General features: G+C 64.2%; 3 protein-coding genes across 13 annotated transcripts in view; 1 reads left to right on the top strand and 2 right to left on the bottom strand.

Moving 5' to 3' along the window:
* Positions 1 to 6,506, top strand: part of PITPNM2 (phosphatidylinositol transfer protein membrane associated 2) — a 105,783-nt gene extending 99,277 nt beyond the window's left edge. For 4 of the 10 annotated variants that reach the window (XM_045842507.1, XM_045842511.1, XM_045842520.1 and 1 more), the window contains exons 16-26: positions 267 to 416; positions 1,482 to 1,646; positions 2,403 to 2,546; positions 3,352 to 3,500; positions 3,797 to 3,913; positions 4,265 to 4,381; positions 4,505 to 4,653; positions 4,779 to 4,928; positions 5,539 to 5,722; positions 5,817 to 5,945; positions 6,046 to 6,506. In XM_045842507.1, the coding sequence (XP_045698463.1) occupies positions 267 to 416; positions 1,482 to 1,646; positions 2,403 to 2,546; positions 3,352 to 3,500; positions 3,797 to 3,913; positions 4,265 to 4,381; positions 4,505 to 4,653; positions 4,779 to 4,928; positions 5,539 to 5,722; positions 5,817 to 5,945; positions 6,046 to 6,369 (1,778 nt within the window). In that variant the 3' untranslated portion in view covers positions 6,370 to 6,506. The remainder of the gene's footprint in view (positions 1 to 266; positions 417 to 1,481; positions 1,647 to 2,402; positions 2,547 to 3,351; positions 3,501 to 3,796; positions 3,914 to 4,264; positions 4,382 to 4,504; positions 4,654 to 4,778; positions 4,929 to 5,538; positions 5,723 to 5,816; positions 5,946 to 6,045) is intronic. The other 6 variants (XM_045842549.1, XM_045842535.1, XM_045842539.1 and 3 more) reach the window with 3 other exon arrangements.
* A 2,903-nt stretch (positions 6,507 to 9,409) lies between these two features.
* ARL6IP4 (ADP ribosylation factor like GTPase 6 interacting protein 4) lies at positions 9,410 to 11,711 on the bottom strand. 2 transcript variants are annotated; one of them, XM_045844578.1, is made up of 6 exons: positions 11,534 to 11,711; positions 11,095 to 11,268; positions 10,380 to 10,658; positions 10,150 to 10,267; positions 9,736 to 9,805; positions 9,410 to 9,658 (listed from the first exon to the last, which is right to left on the bottom strand). In XM_045844578.1, the coding sequence occupies exons 2-6, from the start codon at positions 11,255 to 11,257 to the stop codon at positions 9,602 to 9,604; spliced, it is 687 nt and encodes a 228-aa protein (XP_045700534.1). In that variant the 5' UTR covers positions 11,258 to 11,268; positions 11,534 to 11,711; the 3' UTR covers positions 9,410 to 9,601. The 2 variants fall into 2 exon arrangements, with proteins under 2 accessions (XP_045700534.1, XP_045700527.1); XM_045844571.1 differs by having other exon boundaries at positions 11,095 to 11,709.
* Positions 11,712 to 12,120: 409 nt separating this feature from the next.
* On the bottom strand, positions 12,121 to 17,693 carry OGFOD2 (2-oxoglutarate and iron dependent oxygenase domain containing 2). The gene is made up of 7 exons (XM_045844558.1): positions 17,088 to 17,693; positions 16,617 to 16,673; positions 15,799 to 15,912; positions 15,606 to 15,705; positions 14,050 to 14,177; positions 13,581 to 13,838; positions 12,121 to 13,506 (listed from the first exon to the last, which is right to left on the bottom strand). The coding sequence occupies exons 1-7, from the start codon at positions 17,217 to 17,219 to the stop codon at positions 13,243 to 13,245; spliced, it is 1,053 nt and encodes a 350-aa protein (XP_045700514.1). The 5' UTR covers positions 17,220 to 17,693; the 3' UTR covers positions 12,121 to 13,242.
* Between the last annotated feature and the right edge of the window lie 3,924 nt (positions 17,694 to 21,617).

The following is a 21,617-nucleotide window of genomic DNA, read 5'->3' as shown; positions in this document are numbered from 1 at the left end:
TGCCCAATCCAGACATGGGGGCGCAGGATGGGAGGCCACCGAGTACCCTCCTCGGGCAGGGAGGCAGCGTGAGGGCTGCCGGAAGTCCCTTCTCGGCCCTCGCTGAGAACAGCCCCGTCATCCCACCCGCCCCAGCGTGTGTCCCAGTGTCTTGTCGTGTTCTGGTCCTCGAAGAGCCCGCGTGTCTCGTGTTGGATTGGAGCGTGCCTGGACGGTCCACACGAGTGTCTGTTCTTGTCCTCTGTTCTCTCCCCGTCTGCCTTCAGTCGAGACCGTGCAGAGAAACCCCGAGCTGGTCCTGGAGGGCAGCCCCCTGGCCCCTCTCCCTCCCGGGGAAGGCTTCCTGGAGACCAGTATCCCAGTTCCCGCGCTCACCTGGCAAGACGGGCCCGGCCCCAGCCCGGGCTGCGTTGAGTGTGTGTGAACGCCCTGCTCGTGGTGACACCTGCTTCGCTGGCTAAGCGCTGCTCCTCAGGGACCTCTCCTCCCCTCCAACGCCCCCCACCCCGACCCCCACCCCCAGCTTCTGGCCCCTAGGAGTTTGTGGGATAAAGTGGTGAGGCAGGGAGACCAGGCAGGATTGGCCCTGGGAGCAGGTCCTGGCGCCCCCTCTCTGCACACCGGGGCAGAGCCAGGAGAGGACCCCAAGCAAAGGGAGCCCCTGAGCCTGGAGAGGGGGACAGATATCCAGGGTCCCCCAGCAAGGTGCTGGTCCACCGTGAGGCTGGCAGGGGCCTCCAGGAGATGGGGTGAGGCCCTGAGCCCACGGGGCTCCCCTGTTCCCCCAGGAGGAGCCTCAGTCCTGGCGAGGGCTTGCATTCTCCGGGTCCCAGTCCTTCCCCCACCCCCCAGGAGGCCCAGGCTCCTCCTGCACCCCATCCCGACGTGGGTCCTGCAGCTGAGCCCCTTAACCTCTCCCTGCCCTGCCGTCCGCCCCTGCCTTGGTCAGTGTGGCCGGGGGAGGGGTGGTGAGGGACGCATGTGAGGCCTCAGTGTAGGGCATCCCCAGGAAGCTGCCTCAGGCCCTTGTCGGGGCCCCTCGAGTCCCACTGTGGCCGGCTGGCCGTGGGTGAGGCCGGGCCGGGCCCCAAAGGCCCTGGTGGCCAGACTAGAGCAGATGAGGAGCTGTGTGTGGGGGGTGAGGAGGACGCCCGCGGGGACGTGGGGCCAGCTGCCTGCCTCCCCCCCTCCCCCCGCCTGCTGTGTCTGTGTTGGTCCTCTGTCCACCCCGCCCTGCCCTCCTTTCTCCCGGCCTTGGCTCTGTGCCCTGCACTCACAGCCCCAGCTCGCTCGGGCCCATCCTCACAGTCGGCCCTGCTCATCCGCAGCTGGGGGTGTCCGCCGCGCCTGGCACGGTCGCCACTCGGGACCCCCAGCTCAGGCGCATGCTGGACCCTTCTGCCCACACTGCTCGGGGGCGGGGGGGCTGGGTGAGGTGGGGCCTCCCTCACCCCGGGTCTCCGGTCCCTGTCCCCCTGCAGCAGAGGCACTGCAGACCCATAACATGGTCTTCCAAGAGCACACGGCACCCTCCTCTCCCGGTGCGGCCCCCGCCCCCCGAGGTTTCCGCCGGGCCAGCGAGATCAGCATCGCTAGCCAGGTGTCCGGCATGGCCGAGAGCTACACAGCGTCCAGCATCGCCCAGAGTGAGTTCCTGGCCTGTCCTCCCAGCACCCTCCCCTCTGTCCTGCAGGGGGCAGTGTGCCTCCCCTCCCCCGGGGGGAATAGTCAGAAATGCCTGGACACAGCAGGGGAGGGGGCACTACTGGCATCTGGTGGGGAGAGACCAGGGATGCTGCCCACCAGCTGGCAGTGTCCAGGACGCCCCCACGGTGGAGAGTGACCCAGCCTCGGGTGTCTACAGAGGTCTCTGGAGGGAAGGAGTGTTGGAAGGCGTGGCCCAGTGGGGCCAAGTCCGCCATCTCAGAAAACTGGGGGCCGACAGGCCTGGTCCTAGCCCGGGCTGGGGACGAGGTGCGGACAGGGTGCTCCCTAAGAGAGAGAGGTGGGCGGCTGTTTCTGGACAAGTGCGTGGATGGGTGGCTGAGGGGATCGGAGAGGGGAGGTCTCACCGTGGCCACCAGCCCCTCCTGCTGCCCCAGGGGACAGAGGACACACGGTGGCCCTCGCTCTGTGGCTTCTGCCCATCTTGGAAGGCACTCTGCAGCTGGGCAGAGTCCGGGTCCCCCTTTCTCAGTCCCCCGCGCCAGCCCCAGCCCCCTCCCCGTACCGTCCTCCCCGTCCGCACGGCCAGTTCCCAGGCTGCCCGCAGAGCTGGGCAAAGGCTGGTGTGGTGTCCCCTGTGAGGAGGCCCAGGGGCCTGGGGGTCTCCCCAGCGTCCATCCGTCCGTCCGGGCCTGTGGTGGCCGCTCTGAGGCTCGTCCCTTGTTCTTGCTTCTCAGAGGCCCCAGCCGCGCTCAGCCACACCCCCAGCGTCAGGCGCCTGTCCCAGCTCGCCCTGCCCTCCCCACCCCCCCTCACCCCGGGGCCCCGCCCCCAGGCCCGGCGGGCGAACCCCCGCCTCCCCGACTTGGACGTTGGAGAAGGTACCGGGCATCACGTGGCCTCCACCCACTCACCCACACTCGTCCCCTCCTCTCACTGGGGTCACACCCTGTCTCCAGGCTCTGCTCACCGCCAGGCCCTGCTCACCTGCCCCGCTCAGGCCTGACCGGGAGCGCGGCCCAGCTGGGCGCACGCAGACACCAGGGAGGAGGCGAGGGCAGCCATGGGGCTGGAATGAGGGTTCAGGGGAGACCGAGGATCGTGGGTCAGGCGGGCTGCTGGCGGAGGGCACGAGGCCATCTTTACTGAGATTTCTGGGCATCTCCTGCCTGTGGCCCCCGGAGGGGCATGTCCCAAGCCTCACCTCTCTGGCCGGCGTGGTCGCCCAGCCCCGGGTGGGAACCCAGACTCACAGGCAGGCCTGCCCCACCTCACCAGGCTCCCGGGTGCTGAGGGGGATGGCAGGCCGTGCCTTGGGGTCCCCAGCCTTGAGGCCTGGGGGTAAATGAGGGGCCCAGAGGGGTCCACGAGAGGACAGCAATGGGGCTCAGGGAAGGGTCACCGAGATCAAGGACAGGACTGGGGACAGTGACAGCGAGTCCTGTCCCCACGTGGGCTTGCTTTCCCTCTCTTCTCTAAGCCCACACCCTCGCCTGATGGGCTGCCGCTGGTGCTCTGCTCTGCCCGCATGCCCCCCACCACCCAGCCTGGCAAAGGGACTCTCGCTTTGGCTGCTGCCCTGTCCCTGGTTGGAGGAGGGTCTCGTTTTGGGGCTGAGCCCAGCCCGAGGGGCCAGGTGACCCCCTGGGGTTCCAGCCCGGGGGTCACGGCCGCCCCTCCTGGCAGTTGCTGCGAAGTGGTGGGGCCAGAAGCGGATCGACTACGCCCTGTACTGCCCGGACGCCCTGACCGCCTTCCCCACGGTGGCCCTGCCACACCTCTTCCACGCCAGCTACTGGGAGTCGACGGACGTGGTGTCCTTCCTGCTGAGACAGGTGGGGGCTGCCACTGCGGGCCCTGAGTGCTGAGGCTGCTGACGCGGCCCCGTGCTCTAGACCCCGCCCCCTGACCCCACTGGGCAAGAGCAAGCGGGTGGAGGCACTCGTGGAGGAAGCTGAGATGGGGTGAATGCCGTCGTGGGACAGATGTGAATTTGGGGGGGCCCAGAGGGTGGGCTGCAGTGGGTTGAATAGTGCCCCCGAACCCTCACAGCTTCCTAGTTTCAGCTCCCAGAGCTGGGGGCCCCCGCTGGAGCCTGCCCCATGGCCCGCCCTTGTCCCCCCACCCCCAGGTCATGAGGCACGACAGTTCCAGCATCTTGGAGCTCGACGGCAAGGAGGTGTCGGTGTTCACCCCCTCGAAGCCCAGGGAGAAGTGGCAGCGCAAGAGGACCCACGTGAAGCTGCGGGTGAGGGGTCCTCTGGGTGCCCGGGGCCCATGCCTGTCGCCCTGTGGCATCCTCCAGGAAGCCCCTGGTTAGGGACGAGATAAGCGAGTCACAGGCTGTCCCATTTAATCCTCAGTCTGTGACACCAGGGCTCTTACCCCATTTACGGACCGGGAGCTACAGCAAGGCTCTCGAACTCCCCCAAGGCCACGCGGCTCGGTGGTTGAGCTGGACTTGAACACGGGCTTTCTGGCCTTAAGCCCAGCTCACCCCACGGGCCCACAGGAGGCTGGAGCAGAGCCCCAGAGGCCCCGGCCGCCCCCTCCACCCCCCTCCCCGCCCTGACTCAGCCTCACCCCCTCGTCTTCCCAGAACGTGACGGCCAACCATCGGATCAACGACGCGGTCGCCAACGAGGACGGCCCGCAGGTGCTGACGGGCCGGTTCATGTACGGGCCCCTGGACATGGTCACCCTGACTGGGGAGAAGGTACGGCCCCGGGGAGGCGGCGGGAGCCCCCTGCCTCCCCAACCCCTGGCTGGGGAGTGCGGTGGGGGGCCGGGGACACGCGCCGGGACACAGCCCGCGCGTGACCAGCCTGCCCGGCCCCAGGTGGACGTGCACATCATGACGCAGCCGCCCTCGGGCGACTGGCTGTACATGGACACGCTGGTGACCAACAGCAGCGGGCGCGTCTCCTACGCCATTCCCGAGACGCACCGCCTGGGCGTGGGCGTCTACCCCGTCAAGATGGTGGTCAGGTACACGCCCCCCGGGGCGGGGCGGGGGGCCAGGGGGCGGGGCGGGGCGGAGGCGGGGCCAGCCTGCAGGGCGGGGCCGGGGCGGGGCTCCGGTGGGGTCTGACGGCCTGCTCCCCTGCGCCCAGGGGAGACCACACCTTCGCCGACAGCTACATCACCGTGCTGCCCAAGGGCACCGAGTTCGTGGTCTTCAGTATCGACGGCTCCTTTGCCGCCAGCGTGTCCATCATGGGCAGCGATCCCAAAGTGCGGGCCGGAGCCGTGGACGTGGTGCGGTGAGTGGCCCTGAGGAGCACGGCGGGTGGGCCTGGGGTGCCAGGGTAGGGGACATTTGGTGGGGACCTTGGAGACTGGGGAGCTGGCGCCACCACTTACCAATTGTGTGACCTTTATTTGACCTCTTTTAAAAAATTTTATCTTTATTTTTAGACAGAGGGGAAGGGTGTGAGAAAGAGACAATGTGTGGCCGCCTCTCACGCGCCCCCTACTGGGGACCTGGCCCACAACCCAGGCATGTGCCCAGACTGAGAATCGAACCAGAGACCCTTTGGTTCTCAGGCCGGCGCTCGATCCACTGAGCCGCACCAGCCAGGGTCATTTGACTTCTTGATGTGGGCGCGTCAGTCCCTCACCTGGGAAGTGGGGTCCTCACGAGACCAGGCCCTCTGCTTCCGGGGGAGTGTGTGTGGGATCGTGCGACTTGGGCTGTGGGTGCTACGCAAGGGCCCCCACCATTGCTGCCCCCCCCCCCCCCCCGCTGTTGCAGCCTGTTCAGAGACGGCCTCTTCAGTGGCCCGAGTGGGGGCTGGCCGGGTGAGGGGACAGGGCAGTCCAGGAGGGGGACGGGGCGGCCGTGGGACACCCAGGCCTGCCCCTCGCCCCCAGGCACTGGCAGGACCTGGGCTACCTCATCATCTACGTGACGGGCCGGCCCGACATGCAGAAGCAGCGGGTGGTGGCGTGGCTGGCCCAGCACAACTTCCCCCACGGCGTGGTGTCCTTCTGCGACGGGCTGGTGCACGACCCGCTGCGGCACAAGGCCAACTTCCTGAAGCTGCTCATCTCCGAGGTGGGTGCGGGGCGACGGGACCTGGTGGGGCGGGGCGGAGGGGGGGGCCGTGCCTCCATCCCCCCCCCCCCGCCCACACCGGTCTCGCCCACAGCTGCACCTGCGCGCCCACGCAGCCTACGGCTCCACCAAGGACGTGGCGGTCTACAGCTCCATCAACCTGTCCCCCATGCAGATCTACATTGTGGGTCGGCCCACCAAGAAGCTTCAGCAGCAGTGCCAGGTGGGCGGGCCGACCTTGGCGGGTGGGGGGGCGGCACGGGCGGGCAGCCGAGAGGGCCCGCCCCGTGACAGCCGTCCTCCTCGCCGCCCCTCCCCTGCAGTTCATCACGGATGGCTACGCGGCCCACCTGGCCCAGCTCAAGTACAACCACCGGGCGCGGCCGGCCCGCAACGCGGCCACCCGCATGGCCCTGCGCAAGGGCAGCTTCGGCCTGCCCGGCCCGAGCGACTTCCTGCGCTCCCGGAGCCACCTGCTCCGCACCATCTCGGCCCAGCCCGGCGGGCCCGGCCCCAGGCACGAGCGGACGCAGAGCCAGCCCGAGAGCGAGCAGCGTGGCCAGCGCAGCATGAGCGTGGCCGCTGGCTGCTGGGGCCGAACCATGGCTGGCCGGCTCGAGCCAGGGGCAGCTGCGGGCCCCAAGTAGGGCCCCCTTGGCGCGGCGCTGTGGTCTCCATGGTGCTAGGCCAGGCGGCCAGCCCGCCACGAGGCCTGGACGGGGCACAGGCCATCGGCCGGGAACACGCTCGTCCCGGGACCCAGCGGAGGACACTGGCTGTGCCGCCCGCAGCCCTTCCCGGCCCTGCCCGACGTCCAAGGGTCTTGAGGGCGTCCAGCTCGTCGTTGAAGCTGGCGGGACAACCAGCCCCAGGACGACAGAGGGACCAGGAACCCCCACGTGGACGGACCTTGAAGGTCCTCACAGACAGCTGCCCTGCGCTGACCTTGCAGCATCCTGATGCCAGGCGTGGGCCCAGCCTGCCGCCTCCCTGGCCACGAGCTTGACACCTGTGTCCCCTCTCACCTGGTAGCAGCTCCGACAGGGGACCACCTGCTTCGTGTGAACTCAATTTACTCAACTCTCCAACCTCACTGGTTTTGCACTGATTTTTGGGAGCAGAAACCTGTTACCCTCGCCTGCGGCCACAGACCATTCACACGCACGAAAGGCGGCCTTGGCCGACCCAGGACCCGTCGCCCGGCCGAGGCTCCGGGCAGCAGAGGCCTGGGCCAGCAGGGGAGAGAGGCCGTATCTCGTTTCTGCAGCTCCGCCCCACTGTGGCGGCCCCAGACCTCCGCCCACCTGCCCCACCTGGAGTCCGGGGAGGCTGGGGCCCGGCTCCCGAGGAGCCCTGCCTGGGCCTGCGGGGTCTGGCCGCCTCTTCCGCGCCTCGCCTGCCACCCGTCACGGCCCCACGCCTCGGCCCCCCCGCGTTTCTACGCCTTTCTACTTCTCCAACCTGATTTCTACGAGGTTTTTTTAAAACGAGCGATCCTTGGCTGCTTCCTTTTCTTAACTCTTTCAGCACCAAGCGCAGCCCCTCCCCGTGGCAACCACCCAGCACTGTGACGAGTCCAGCCAGGTCCTGGGTCCTGGCCTCCTGCCCTCGCAGTGGGCGGTGGGCTCCCGCCTCACCCGGCCCCTTGGTTCCGCTGAACTTCTCTCCTCTGGGGCGGGTGGGGCACACACTTCAGTTTTTTAAACGCCAGTTCCGTTCCAATGCCAAGTCCGAGAAGCCACAACAACCCCCGTCGTCAGCTTAAGGGCAGGCAGCCGCGGCTCCCCGTCCGACCCAACCGAGACCAACCTGCCCCGGCCGCTGGGTCTGCGCGTCAGCTCTGCCTCCCCAGAGCCCACTCGGGTCTCGGCTGCAGCGCTCTGCTCCTGGCGGCCCCTCCGCCCGCCCGGAGGCGGGGAGCCTGCCTGCGATCGGCCAGCCAGTCGGCTGCGGGCTCACGTCTGAGAAGCCGCTGCCACCTTGGATACGGCCTTGGTGCCACGTGGGCTGGGGCGAGGGGGGGGGGGAGTCAGTGTGCGCCGGTGGATGCCCACATTTCCCCATGTGTAGATATGTACAGCCTAAGGGTCGTGTAAATGTTCTGCAAAAGTGGGTCTATACAGAGTGAAAGCTATTTATTTTGTGCAGAGAAAAATGTCTGGAGGGATGGGACCTTCAGGGTTTATTCATATTTAAGATGTAGCTTTTTGTTTCAGGCGTCGTGTATAAAGCACCGATTATTTTACGGACCGAGTTTTAATGTAACCATTGCAGTGAAAGTGCAATACCCAACCCTCTGCTTCCCAGCAGGAAATCGCTCAGCCGACAATCACGGCCCCGCCGGGGGCCCCTGTGGCTAGTGCCTCCGCCTCCCCCCCGCCCGGCCCACCGCCTGGACCACTAGCCATCGGAGGAGTGCCTGGGAGAGTCTCGGGCCGCCCGCAATAAAGGCCGAGGCCCTCCGGCCAGGGGAGGCGTGTGGGCAGCAGGCTCGGCCTCTCCCAGGGGGCGGCCGCCCCACAGCTCCGCGCCCCCCACCCTCCCGCCCAGCTGCCAGCCACGCCAAGGACAACAGCAATAGTCCCGGGGCACCCCCCCGGCGGCCCTTAGCCATAGACAGCGAGACGGCAGCCCACCCTCCCCGCTGGTGTCTCTCTGCTGCATCCAGGTCTGCTTCCTGCCTCCCTCCAGGTTCCTGCTGGCACGGTCTCCTCGGGAGGAAGCGCCGGCGTCTCAGAAGCTGAGGGGGTGGGGGGGGCAGAGTCCTTCAAAAATACCAAAAATGTTTACAGCGTCGGGTGCTGAGCTGCAGGGCTCAGGCCTGACCGGTCATTACCAAAGGGTGCGGCAGGCCTTGCCGGCTGCCGCCCCACCTGGGCCTGTCAAAGTAGAAGCCTTAGTCCCCTCCCCGCCCCCGCCCGCGACCCCACACCTGGCCACCCGCCTGCCTTCCTCCGCTCCTTCCTCCGCTCCCACAGCGGGATTCAGCAGAGACCCCCCACCCTGCCCGCCTGCCCGGTCTCCGCGTCCGCCCCTCCCGTCCATCTGTCCCTCCCTCCGGGCTCTGTGTGAGGTGTCCCGCCCCGCCCGCCCCTGCTGTCCCTGTCCCGTCGGGCCTGAGTGTGCTCTGTACACAGCGTCACCGCCTGTCACACCAATTAAAGAAGCAGGAAGGCTTCCTTCTGCGTCTCTTTACTACACCGGCGACCAGAGCAGCGGGTGGGGGTGGGGGCGGGGGCACAGCCCGCCCAGCTGTGCCTCTGGTAACTCCAGTGGACTCGGGAGGGCCTCACCCGGTGCTGGCCCCTTCCAGCCCCTTCCTGGGGCGTGACCTTGGCTCACCCTCACCCCTGCCCACTGACGTGGGTGCCCCCAGTCTCTGCTTTGCAGAGGACACAGCTAGAAAGCTGGGCCAGGCCCCCTCCTGGGCCGCCTGGCCCTGCACCGGGGCCCTCGGCCACTGTCACCTCGGGGCGGGCCCCGGTGAGGGCAGCAGTCTCCCTTCCCCCCCGGGGGAGCTGGGCTGAAGAGCCGGGTGGGGTGATTCCGGGCAGGCCGACCCGAGGATGAGCGCACGACCACCAGGGCCCACCCCGGTCTCCCCGGAAACCCCGGCAGCCCTTGTGTGTCCCCCGGAGGTCCGGCAGCACCCTCCCCACCTCCGCACAAAAAGCAACAGAACAGAAGTCTCCGACCAGGGAACGTTTAATGTCTGGGAAGCTGTGCGCTTCCAGAAGGCTGACAGGGACAGCCGCCCTGGTCCCCCGCACCTGAGAGGAGGCAGCCAGAGCCGGTCCGCCGGAGACAAGCCGCACCCATCTGGCCTCCTGCCGCCTCCCTGCTGGGCCCCCGCCAACGCCCGCAGACCTCGGTGGGGCCTCAGGGCAGCAGCCCCGCGCGCATCTGGAAGGCCAGGCCGTCCCCTCGGGTGGCTTGCTGGGAAGAGAGCACACGGGAGGGGCCTGTCACAGACAGAGCTGGGGGTGGGCCCTGGGCAAGGGGGTGACACCCACCTTGTTGATCTCCCTGTGTCGCTCCTTGGTTACGATTTCTTCCAAGACCTCACCGTCTCCCTTAATGAGCCTGGGGGAGGAGGGGCGCGGGCTGAGCCTCTAACATGAGAGCAACAGAACCACCACCGCCCGCCAGGCGGAGGGATGCCCAGCCTCGGCCCCGCCCCTCCCTCTCTCCCACCCTTCGGTCAGGGGTGAAGGTCCCAGGTAGGCTCTGCCACCAGATCAGCCCATGGTGGCTCTGTGATGACCCCCAGAAGGCCCTTCCAAACCCTGCGACGGCTTGCTTCAGGCAACTGGGAGGAGAGGCCCCGGAGTTCTCTTCTCCCAGCCCTCAGCCTTTTCAGAGCAGCAGCCACAGCCCCTCCCCCCAACAGTGCCACCAGGGGCCGGGCCCCACCAAGCACTCCGCACCTGGTGCGCCCAGTCTCAGGGTCCACCACCTTGCGGATGACGCTCTGCCGCGCGTCCCACTCCTCCTTAGTCATGGGCTTCATGGCCTGGATGCGCGACTTCTGCTCGTCCGTCAGCACTGCAAGGAGAGATGGCAGGGAGGTGGCGGTTGGGTGGCGGGGGGCGGGCCCACCCTGCCCTGCCCTGCCCTGCCCTGCCCTGCCCTGCCCTGCACCCCAGCAGCTCGGTACCTGGGCCGTCCTCCTCCTCCCCGGCAGATCGGTGCCACTGGTCCAGCGAGGGGCCTGGCAGAGCCTCGGGCTGCTGCACCTTTGCTTTCTCCTTGCCTTTCTTCTTCAGCTTCTTCTTCCTTTTCTTCTTCTTCCTCTTTTTGTCCTTGTGCTTCCCCTTCCTCCGCCCATCGCTGGAGGAAGAGGAGGAGGACGAGGAGGAAGAGGAGCTGGAAGAGCTGGAGGAAGAGGAGGAGGAGCTGGACCGTGGCCGCCTCCGCGCCTTGTGTTTGCTTCTCTCTGTGATGCAGGGAGAAGGCGAGGCTGGAAGGCCGGGAGGGGGAGACGTAACCCTCTGTCCCCTTGCTCTGGCCCGCGTAGGCTCAAGCCCAGCAGAGGGATGAGACCGCCTGGCACGGATCAGCACTCCCTGAAGAGGCGCCTTCTGGGCTCCGCACAGCCGCTGGCCGGGAGCAGGGCGGCCAGACCCCGCAGCTCAGGCACAGCTGCACAAAAAGCATGATCAGGCGCTCCCGATATGAGATCCATGCTGAGCGGGCACCCCAGCCCCTGGATCCTGGGCGTCTCAATCCAGACATCCACGTTGTAGTCTCTGCACCCCTCTGACTCCTGCTCACTGCGACTTCCCCACAACTGTTCCCAGGAAGCCCGCCCAGCTGCCTGCAGCTTCCCCGCCAAGTTCCGGCGCTCCGTTCCCATTCCTCCTGGTCCTCACCCTCTGCCCCAGAGGAGGTGGTGCTGGCCTTGCGGCCTTGCGATCTAGAAGCCGAACAGCTCTTCCGGGCGTCCTTACTGCTCTTTTTCCTTCTCTTTTCGGACCCTCGCCCCCGGGACCGGCTGCGGCTCCTCGAGCGCTTGCGAGAGCCAGAGTGAGCCATAGCGCCACGGACTGGAGACGGGGAGACGCGCTGAAACTCAAGTTCTCAGGGCAGGCCCGAGGGCTGGGCTGCAAGGTCCTCTGGGGCCCACTACCCCATTCCCTGCCCCGGAGCAGGATATGAGAAACTCCGTGACAATATCACGACTCGGAATCACCCCCAACCCTGGGAACTACAGAGCCTCCGCTGCGGCCCCTTTAAGGACCCGCCCCCGCCGGGACGCTCACGCCTGCGCAAGTGGCTCCGGCAACCCCTAGGAGCCGCCGCGACCCTCACCCGGGAGGTGGGTCCTGAATCCCTTTTCACGCGCTCCTACCCTCCACCCCCACGCCCTCGGTCTTAAAGAAGGCCCCCGAGCTGTTCTGTTCCCTCCTAAACTGCCCCCTGTCCCGCTCCGCAACACGCCTTCGCGTGAGGAAGCGGCTGCAAGGTGACTTCCGGCCCGGGGCGGTGCCCTGGAAGGCCCTCCGGCTGCGAAGCGGAGTGCTGCTGCCTTTGGTTCTGAGGCCCCACGTTCCGTCTCTGGGGCGGCTCGGGAAACGGAGCCTGGCGCACCCACTTCCGTTTAAGAGGCGCGCTCTGGAGATCCCGGTTCCACCTCTACGCCGGTGTGAGGTCGTGCTGGCGTCTGCGGCTCCCGGCCCAGAGTCGTGCCTGGCTCCAGTCCCGGAGCTCGCAGGTCTTTTGCTGCAGCTGTGCCCTTCTCCAAGATTGTCCTTCCAGCGCGCCCGCAGCACCCCGTCTCCCTCACGTCCCAGCCGAGGCGACCCTACTGCGCGCCGCTCCCCAGCCTGGGTTGTCTGCAGACCTTGTCCACTCCATTTGGCTGTGAGCTCCCGGGCTGAGAAGCCCTGGTCTTTCCAACGTCCCCAATCAGTAATACGGACACCACCAACTCAAATGCCCATAAGGGGCTAGAGAGATCGTGGCAGCGAACGAGGGAGGGACTCCCGGGACGGGGTGCACCGCAGGTCTGCTTAGAATGGGCACCTGACACTCTGCTCCAGCCGGTGTCTGCGGTGTGGGGATGGCGCCTGGAGTCTCCGGGCGTCCCCACCGAAGCCGGAACTCGTGGTTTCAACATGGAAATCCCTGGTTTTCAAACGTGCCACCCAGTGTGTACAGCTGCACTTCTCGCCTAACCAGGGGCCACGCAGTTGCAGACTCTTCAATAACAATGACTGCAGCAAACTCAGGCAGATGTGGTAAAGCGCTTTATAGACTCTGTACATCACCTGGCCTTCACAGCAGCCGTGGGACACAGGCACTGTCCCGATGGGGAAGCTGAGGCACAGAGGTCAAGTGGTTTGCCCACAGTTACGGAGCTGGCAGTGGCAGAATCGGAATCTGGGCCCCGGGCGGTCTGGCTCCAGGGTCCCTGCTCGTAACCCCTCCACAGTAGCCCCCCAACACCACCTGCAAGACGCACCTGGTGGCCGACCCACCCGCATCCCCCTTACAGGCGGGGACACTCACCCCCGGTCGTGGTGTCTGATGCCGACCGCTCACACCTGTACATTTCTCTGGAAGATTCCCTTGGCCACTGGGAGCCACTTGTCCTGGAGGTGGATGTCTGGGAAGTTTCTCTTTCTCTCTCTCTCTCTCACACACATACACACACACACACACACCCCCTCTCCGGACACAGCCTGCTGTCAGACTGATGCGGGGGCAAACAGGTGGACTCAGGCTCCAGAGCTGCCAGCTGAACCCACGTCCTGGGCCAGCTCCTTCCTGCCGTGTCCTGCGTCCCAGACCCCCGTCCCTTGACAGTGCTCCCTTGATGACCAGGAATCCCCTTCTCAGGCTCTGCTTCTACCAAACCCGGCCTAAGCCAGCCGCCTGCTGAAAGAGGGACCTGCCTGTCCTCTGGAACCAAGACGCGCTGAGGGGTGCAGGGAGTTTATTTCTGCCCCGCCTGACGTGAGGTGGCAGAGCCCTCTGCCGTCTCGCTGCCCCCACCCCTCCGCAGGTCCCGACCAGGCTCAAGTCAGTGCGCACACGTCCACGGTGGCGGGCTCCTCTCGGGTGAAGCCGTCGGCGAAGCCCTCGTCGTCCACCAGGTCGGGCTTGCGGCAGCACATGGGGCAGAGGCGGTTGCGCACGGCGGAGGCCCGGAGCCACACGACGAGGTTCCATCGCTCGCCGGTGCCCAGGGGCCGGGCCCCGTGCAGCTGGCCGCCCCGGTGCAGGACGCCCCGGCCCACAGCGTGCTCCACCTCCAGGGGCTCGGCCAGAGCTGAAGGCCCCTGCGGACAGCTGCGCTCAGGCCTGGGCACTGCTGGCTACCCCAGGCCCTGCCCGGCGGGTCACACACACTAACCTGGAAGAAGCCCCCGAAGTATAGGGCGCCCCCGGTGAAGGCCTTGCCCAGGGCCACGTTGATGGTCAGCTCGGCATTGTCGTAGTGGCAGCCCAGCTCTCGGTCCTGGCCTGGCGCGTACTTGACCACGAAGGCCCTGTGGCTGTCCAGCCAGGCTCCCCCACAGTCGGGGTACAGCAGGGCCATCAGCGGCCGCAGGAAGCGCTCCCGCAGTGGCGTCACCAGCGGCTCATCCAGGCCCAGCTCATGTAGCAGCACCTGGGAGGAGGGTCCTGGGGTCAGCAGCGAAGCTGGGGGGGCCTCACCCTGGGTCCCTGGGCTGTCCCTTGACTTGTTTAACTTCGTGATCCTTCCGCGATTCATCTTAATACAGACAGACCGAGGCACAGAGGGGCCACACCACTGCGGGGGAGTCCCCCACAGCCAGGAGTCCCCGCCGCCTCAGCCCCCAGGGCAGAGCCTCACCCACCCCGTAGTTGTTCATGGTGTTGGGCCGCCCCTTGGGCAGGTCCGACTGCTCGAAGTGCTCCAGCTCCTCCAGCAGGGCCTGGCAGAACGGCGCCGTGAACACCGGCAGCCGGTAGATCCGCTTCTCCTCTGCAGGGAAAAGGACAGCCCAACCCGTCACCTGGGAGCTCAGTGCGGGTTTCAGCCTGCGTGAGCGGTGTGAGCCTGGGCAGGTCCTTCCCCTTCCCCAGTCCCGCTTTCCTCTGCTGAACAATGCGGAGAACTCAGGCACCCCCCTCCAGGGGGCTGTCACAGCAGTTCAATGATGCACCGTGTGTGTGTGTGTGTGTGTGTACACGCAGCAGGGGACGTTTATTCTCCAGCTGCCCCTTGTCCCAGGAGCCTCTCATCCTGCCTCCACAGTGACCACTAGTGTCTGGACTCAGATGTGAGTCCGGTGCGGCCCTGAGGTGGGAAGGGGTTGCAGCCCAAGGACCCCTGGCCAGCCAGCTGCAGAGCCGTGCCCGGACCACGGAGCCCGCCTCAGGCTCTCTCTGCACCCCTCCCCCCAGCAAGCCACCAGAGTCTGCACCCCAACCCAGATGTTTCCTGGGGCCTCTTCCCCCAGGGAAGGCTGAGAGGGGCCATTCTTTCTTGGGGGGGGGGAGGAGCCTGACCCAGCATGGAAATGGGGACCTCTTTTGGCAGACACAGCAATGCCCCAGGGGGCCGGGGTGACTCGGCCAACACCCAAGCACGCTGGCCCCATTCAGACCGCCTCCTTGCAAGCTCAGCTGGTCAGGAGCAGATGGCAATGAGAGCCCCCTCTGACCCCACCCTGCCCCTTGGGGCACTTCATTCCACATTCCATCCACCTGGTCCTCAACAGGGCACAGGCTCCCGGGGTGCAGTGGCCTTTCCATCTGTCCCCACAGTCAGTGTCCCCGGGCCCAGGACAGCAGAAATCATAAGCTGAGGAGACACTTTCTGTGCAGTTACTTTGCTCCAAGCCCTCCATGTGCATCGCCTCTCACTTGGTCATCACGACGCCTTTTAAGGTGGGCGTACTATCAGTTCCGTTCCCCAAACGGGGAAACCGAGGCAGGCAGAGTAAGGAACTTGCAAGGCTCCCCCGCCCGGGACTTGTGCTGGGTCTGGCCAGTGGGAGACCCGGGCAGCATAGCTGGGGACGTTGGCGTTTGGCGTGGCTGGGAGCCCCGGCTCAGGGCCACAGCGGCTCTCTGGCAGCCCCTCCCACAGCTCCACGTCCCGGCAGCTTCAAGAAACTTCACTCTTGCCCACTGCTCAGGCCCAGGGACAGATTTGCTCCCCTCCAGTGCTGGCCCTGCTGGGGTGCTTCACCCCAGCCCACACCTGTCTCAGCTGTCCTTCTGTCGAGGCCTTCAGTCCACCCCCACTGGCTCACGCCTGACAGGGGCACTGAATAACTGTGTCTTGGCTGAGTGAGTGAGTGAGTGGATCCAGCTGCCCCGCCCCCATGCCTTCCTGCTCCTGCTGGCCGGGGTCTTGGAGTGTCCCACCCCCGCGCCCTGCCAGGTCCCGGGGCCAAGAGCTCACCGGACACGGTCTCCAGCCGCCGCAGCAGCCCCTCGAGGTTCGCGCCCGGCAGTGTGCTGTACTCAGCCGCGGCCAGAAACTCGGGAGCCAGGGCCGCATCCTGGGGGCACAACACACACCCACTGTGGGGCGGGCAGCCCCCCAGCCCAGCCGGGGCGTCGCCTCCTCGCGGTACCCCTCGCCTGCCCGGTACCTGCAGCGGGCTGTAGATCTCGGGCCGCGCCGGGTGGTAGGAGCTGGCGATGAGAGCTTTCCTGGCCGCCGACTCCTGCCCCAGCTGCTGCCGCCGCCGCACCTCCTGCTCAAGCTGGGGCGGCACAGCACCTGCTTACCGGGATGGGCCTCCCAGCCCCGCGAGGCCATTGTACAGATGAGGAAACTGAGGCTGAGGAAGGCCAGAGCAGGCCCAGGCCGGGAGCCAAGCTTCTGACTCTGGTGGGTTGATTGCAGGTGCCAAGCTGCTGGCTGAAGGGGACTCCTTCCAAAGGGGGCCCGCCCCACTCTGGGCTGCACCAGCCTCAGCCAGGCTGGGATGAGGGCCCCTCAGGTGCACCTCAGCCAGCTGGGGCCACTCAGGGAGGGGGACCGAGTCCCAGCCAAGTCTGTGCCCCAGCAGCTGCAGAGGCCTCGCCGGGAGCTCCCACCACTAACCCGCGAGGGAGGGAGGAGCAGGGCACAGGGAGCATCCTTGGTGCCACCGGGAGAGGGTCAGGGGAGGGACCTCAGCCCCAGCTGCTGGGAAACCTGGAGCAAGCGACTCCCCTCTTTGAGTCTGATGTTTCCATCTCAAAAGGGCGTGGAGTAGACAGCTTGGCATTTCCCGTTTTCCTGGTGCCAGGCCTCAGATCAGCCTCAGCCGGTGAGTGGACACAGGAAAGGGGAAAGGCGGGTTTAGGAGCCCTCCAGGGATCCGGGCCCCGCAGGCCTGAGGCCGGGAGACCCACTCTAACTGCTGACACGCATCTAGAAAGGAAGGTCTAGGCTGGGAGTGTAGGGGGTGTTGGGTGTTACCTCTTCTAACAGCTGCTGGAAGTCCTTGGGGCTGACGCAGCCTCGGCTGCGCAGGATCTGGGGGCAGACAGGTCAGTGAGCGCGACTGTGTGACTCTGAGCAAATCACTTAACATCTCTGAGCCACGCTTTCCCCGCCTACGACGGGGTTGAGAGCCCCGGCCTCACAGCGTCCTCGTGAGGATGAAATGTGATAAGCGCTCCACCCAGAGCTGGGCTCCCTGCTGCTCCGCCAACACCAAGCCAGGCCCTGCCGGGAGCACTGCACGTACACGTCGGTCTACGCACTCCTCACGACAGCCCCACGACGGAGGTGCTGTCATCCCCCGTTTAAGGGGAGACAACGGAGAGGCGGAGCCGTTCTTGTTGTCAGACCTGAGCACGCGGGCAAAGCAAAGGACCTGGGGACAAAGGTCCCTCCTCCGCCAGCCTTCCCGCCCTGTTCTCTGCAGGACAGATAGCGGCCACTCACCGGGCCGTAGTCCTGGCGCAGCTGCTCCTCGCCCCGGAAACGCACGTGCAGCCCATAGCGCGCCACGTACAAGTTCTCGGAGCAGAAGCAGGCGCAGCGACAGAAGCGCCTCGAGGCACCTGCCGTCGCCATGGTGAAGAGGCGTGTGCGGCCCCGCCCGCTTCCGTAGGAGCACTTCCGGGTACGCCCCCGAGGGGCGTGGCACCAGCGGCTGAGGGTCCAGTCTAAATTTCCCAAGCGCGGGAAAGAACGAAGACTCCACCCCAGCTAAACAGCCTGCGGTGCAAAAAGATGATCCGGGCCGGGAGTGGAGGTGGTGGGGCGGTGGCTGCTTGTTTCGCCTTACAGTGTCCGCATCCACGAGGCGAGACTTACTCGCCCCACTTTCCAGATGGGTGAACTGAGTCACATCTTCACAGGACGTGGAGAGGCAGGGACTCGGAACCCAAGACCTTTGGTTGCCTCCTTTTTCTGCTCGGAGCTTTCGTAGAACCATCCGACCGCACAAGGACAGTTAAAAGCGCTCTGCGGTTCTCTCTCGTTTCCTCCAAACGCTGCGAACCATCCCGTTCTGTGCGTCTGAGCTTGGGTTCAGCATTTTCCCCGGGTCCCTGCGTCCCCTCTCCCGCAGTCTCGGGTTTCTCAGCTCGTAGCCCTAGTGTCTCACGAAAATGCTCCGACCGGCGTGACTTCCGGTGACTCTCCTGAAACTTTCAGGTGTGTGTGTGGGAGGGGGAAACAGGGCGTGGCCTGCCCGCGGCCACATCCCGCACAAGCAGATGGGTGATATATCTCTTATAGAGGGTGCGTCCCAACCTCGGGGAGACCCGTCAGAGCACATACGGGGACCCCATCGTGGTTGGTAGATACCCTCACACATTCCACATACAGAGTTGCACACTCATGCACACCCTCACACCTACTCAGTACATTCACATCCCGCACACACCTGCTCACGCTCACAGTCCTACTCCTTTTGTGTGGCAGCCTGAGCTGCAAGGCCCACCCGTTGCTCTCTCTGGAGCCCCAGGGCCCAGAGGGAGATGGGAGACATTCACACCCTGGGGTGCGGTGCCGGGCTGTCCTCCCCCGCGGTCTCAATCAGCACCTTTGGGACTCCAGGGCTCCAGCCAGCACAGTGGCCCTGCCTTCCCCCAGTACTATGCAGAAAGGGCCCCCCGATCTCTAGGCAAAGCCTACACCAACAGCCTGCGTGGTTTTCACACTGGCTGGGCTGTCAGACCTTCCTGAGTGGGCATGTCTCAATGAGTGTGTAAGGCGTGCACATGGAAGTGTGTTTTGAGTGACAGACAAGGTCCCTGCCCTCCTGAATGTCTCAGTCAAATGAGGGGAGACAGGAGCAAGGAAACAATTACGTGACCAAGTTATGTTCACGTGGTCGTGAGGGCTCAGAGACAAAGTGGGTGGCGATGGGATGGCCAGTGCCTGCAGGTGGCCTCTTTAGACAGGTGGCCAGAGCGGGCCTCGGAAGAGTGACACTTCAGCTGAGCCCTGACTGCTGCCACAAGGTCTGGCAGGCATGGGCTGCTGGCGAGGGAGCTGAATGTCGCTTATCATGACGGTGGGCGGGGCGGTGGGCGGAGCCTGCACGGCAGGGGTTATGAGAGGTCGAGCGGTAGGGAACGGGGCCAGAGTGGTATTGTGGCGGCCTCAGCGGGCATAGGAGGCTGCGGTTAACATTTTGGAGTTTACCCTCCACGCAGAGGGCAACTGTTTAATCCTCACAGCAAACCCTAAGAGGAACTATCCCCATTTCACAGGAGAGATGGAATACTGAGGCTCAGAGAGGCCCAACGACCCACCCAAGGTCACTCGACTTGTAAGGGGTGGAGTCCGGAACGGACCTCGGACTTGACTCTGCAGGGTTGTTTGTAAAGGTGCAGCCCCCTCCCCCACTCAAACAGAAAATCAAGGTCACTGGGCCACGGGGACCCTAGGCCCAGCCCGCCTGGCCTGAGAAGGTGTGTAAAGTTTCCTGGGCATCTCGATTGCCCAGCGATAGCGGAGGGCCCTGCTCTCCAGGACGGGGTGCATTTCCCCAGCGTGATGCTCAGCGTGCCCCCGCTGACGTTGTCCGCCAGCAGGCGTAGGGCAGCCCACTGCCCCCGCCTCCCGCACTGGGTCAGGTTTCTCCCGTTTGCAGCCCTTTGCAAGATGAGCCCGATCTGCTTGTCAGCTGAGACGGGCCCTCCCCGTGGCCCCCCTCCTCCTCAGTGTCCCCTCCCCCACCCCACCCCACCCCAGGCTCAGTCACCAGAGAGTATGGCGGCAAGAGTGCTTCTAACAGTAAGCACCAAATCAACGTGCCTTGCAGCAGCAATGACGTACTTTTATTAACTACGGGATGCATTTCTACGGTCTCCATTTCACGGATGGGGAAACTGAGGCTCAGTGAAGTGCAGGGGGACCTGTCTAGGGTCGTAAACCCAGTGAGAATTAGAACAGCCACCTTGTGTGGTTCCAGAGTGGCATGTGTGCATGCATGTGTGTACATATGTGTGTGCACACGTGTGTGTTTGCACATGCGTGTAGCACTTTTTGTTTAGTGAACATGGAACCCCTATATAAAAAGGGTACAAATCATAAGTGTGTCATTTGGTGAGTTTTCACAAACTAGACACCAGGATCCAAAACAGAACATTCCAGCTTCACCGAAAGTCCCCCCCATGTCCCCTCATCTCAGTCACTACCCATCTCCATGGGTTTCTTCTTTTTTTTTTTTAAGATTTTATTTATTTATTTTTTTAGAGAGGGAAGGGAGGGAGAGAGAGAGAGAGAGAGAAACATCAATGTGCGGTTGCTGGGGGCCATGGTCTACCCAGGCATGTGCCCTGACTGGGAATCGAACCTGCCACACTTTGGTTCGCAGCCCACGCTCAATCCACTGAGCTACGCCAGCCAGGGCCCACGGGTTTCAAGAGCAAAGATCCGTTCTGGAATTTGCTACAAATAAAACCACGCCGTATCAGTATTTTGCATGCTGCCCCTTTCACTCAGCATCATGTTCTCGAGATTCCTCTGTGGTGTGTGTAGCAGCAGGCGGTTCTTTTTCACGGCTGCATAGTATTCCGCAGGAGTGCCCGCCCATTTCCCCCCCATTCATCTAGCCAATCCCTAGTGGACGGGCGTGTGCGTTGTTTCCGGTTTTGAGATGCCACGAATGCAGCTGCTGTGAGCATTCCTCTTTTCCCCATTGCAGCCAAATTTACCATTTTATCCATTTTAGTAGACTTCTTTGGAGCAGTTTTAGGTTCAATGCAAGAGCTGCAAGCACAGAGACTTTTCATATGCTCTCTGCCCCCCACCTCGCACACACAGAGCCTCCCCCACTATCGACTTCCTGGGCCAGACTGGGACACGTGTTACAGTCAATTAAGTCGCATCGACACCTCATTATTACTCCCAGTCCACAGTGTACCTTAGGGCTCGGTCTTGGCGTTGGGTGGTCTGTGGTTCTGACCGTGTGTAGCGATGTGTGTCCCCCATTGCAGTATCGTACAGAGCGGTTTCACTGCCCGAACAATCCTCCGTGCTCCGCCTGTTCATCCCCCCTCCTCCCAGCCCCTGGTCATCACTGACGGTTTTACTGTCTCCGTCGTAGGCAGCCTTGTCAGGCCGGTTCCTTTCACGTGGCACCTAAGCCTGTGAGGTTCTTTCGAGTCTTTTTAGCACTGAGTAATATCCCACCGTCCGGATGGACCGCAGTTTATTTACCCACTCGCCTGAAGGACATCTTGGTTGCTCCCGCGTTTTGGCGGTTGTGAGTGAAGCTGCCGTACAGATACCCTTGGCGAGGTTTTCCTGCGGACACGTTTCACCTCGTTTAGGCGAACACCAAACGGCGTGGTCGCTGGACTCTCTGGGAAGAGCACGCTTAGTCTTGTAAGAAGCCACCAAACCGTCTTCTAGAGGAACTGCGCCGTTTCGCACCCCCCGGCCCGCAGCCACGGAGAGTTCCGGCGGCCCCGGGTCCTCAGCAGCAAGGGGCGGGGCGGGGCCGTTCTGCTGGGTGTGTGACGTGTTTAATGACGTGTGATGACGTGTGACAGCGGGTCCCCAATGACGTGTGATGCTGAGCGTCTTTTCATAGGCTTATTTGCCATGTGTATATTTTCTTCGTTGAAGTGTCTGTTTAGGTCTTTTGCCTCTTTTAAAAATAATTTTTTTTTATTGTTGAGTTTTAAGAGTTCTCTGCACCTTTTGGATAACAGTCCTTGTTTCAGGCAGTTCTTTTGCAAATGTTTTCTACCAGCCTGCGGCTCCTCTCCTCACCCTCCCGACAGTGTCCTTTAACAGAGCGGAAGTTCTCAGTTTTAACGAGGTCCAGCTCATCGAGTCCTCCTTTCATGGATTGGGCCTTTGCTGTTGTGTCTAAAGAATCACCTCTGTACTCGAGAAAATTTAGATTTTCTCCTGTGTTATTTTCCAGCAGTTTTATAGTTTTGTGTTTCGCATTTTAGGTCTATGATCCATTTTGAGTCAGTTTTTATGCAAGTGGAAGAACTGTGT

Source organism: Phyllostomus hastatus, unplaced genomic scaffold (assembly GCF_019186645.2).
Source record: "Phyllostomus hastatus isolate PE091 unplaced genomic scaffold, TTU_PhHast_1.1 phas_contig_1162, whole genome shotgun sequence".
Lineage (NCBI taxonomy): Eukaryota > Metazoa > Chordata > Mammalia > Chiroptera > Phyllostomidae > Phyllostomus > Phyllostomus hastatus.
The sequence above is the reverse complement of the archived record's forward strand: the minus strand, read 5'-3'. Positions and strand labels throughout refer to the sequence as shown.

Excerpts from the sequence above, each read along its gene's own strand:
- ARL6IP4 (XM_045844578.1), bottom strand. The coding sequence starts at position 11,257 with ATGGCTCACTCTGGCTCTCGCAAGCGCTCGAGGAGCCGCAGCCGGTCC. Across the intron at positions 9,806-10,149 it reads CCTGAGACTGGGCGCACCAG|GCTCATTAAGGGAGACGGTG; the intron begins GTGCGGAGTGCT and ends CTCCTCCCCCAG. Across the intron at positions 9,659-9,735 it reads GACACAGGGAGATCAACAAG|CAAGCCACCCGAGGGGACGG; the intron begins GTGGGTGTCACC and ends CTCTCTTCCCAG.
- OGFOD2 (XM_045844558.1), bottom strand. The coding sequence starts at position 17,219 with ATGGCGACGGCAGGTGCCTCGAGGCGCTTCTGTCGCTGCGCCTGCTTC. Across the intron at positions 16,674-17,087 it reads TGCGCCAGGACTACGGCCCG|ATCCTGCGCAGCCGAGGCTG; the intron begins GTGAGTGGCCGC and ends GTCTGCCCCCAG. Across the intron at positions 13,839-14,049 it reads ACACCATGAACAACTACGGG|GTGCTGCTACATGAGCTGGG; the intron begins GTGGGTGAGGCT and ends CCCTCCTCCCAG.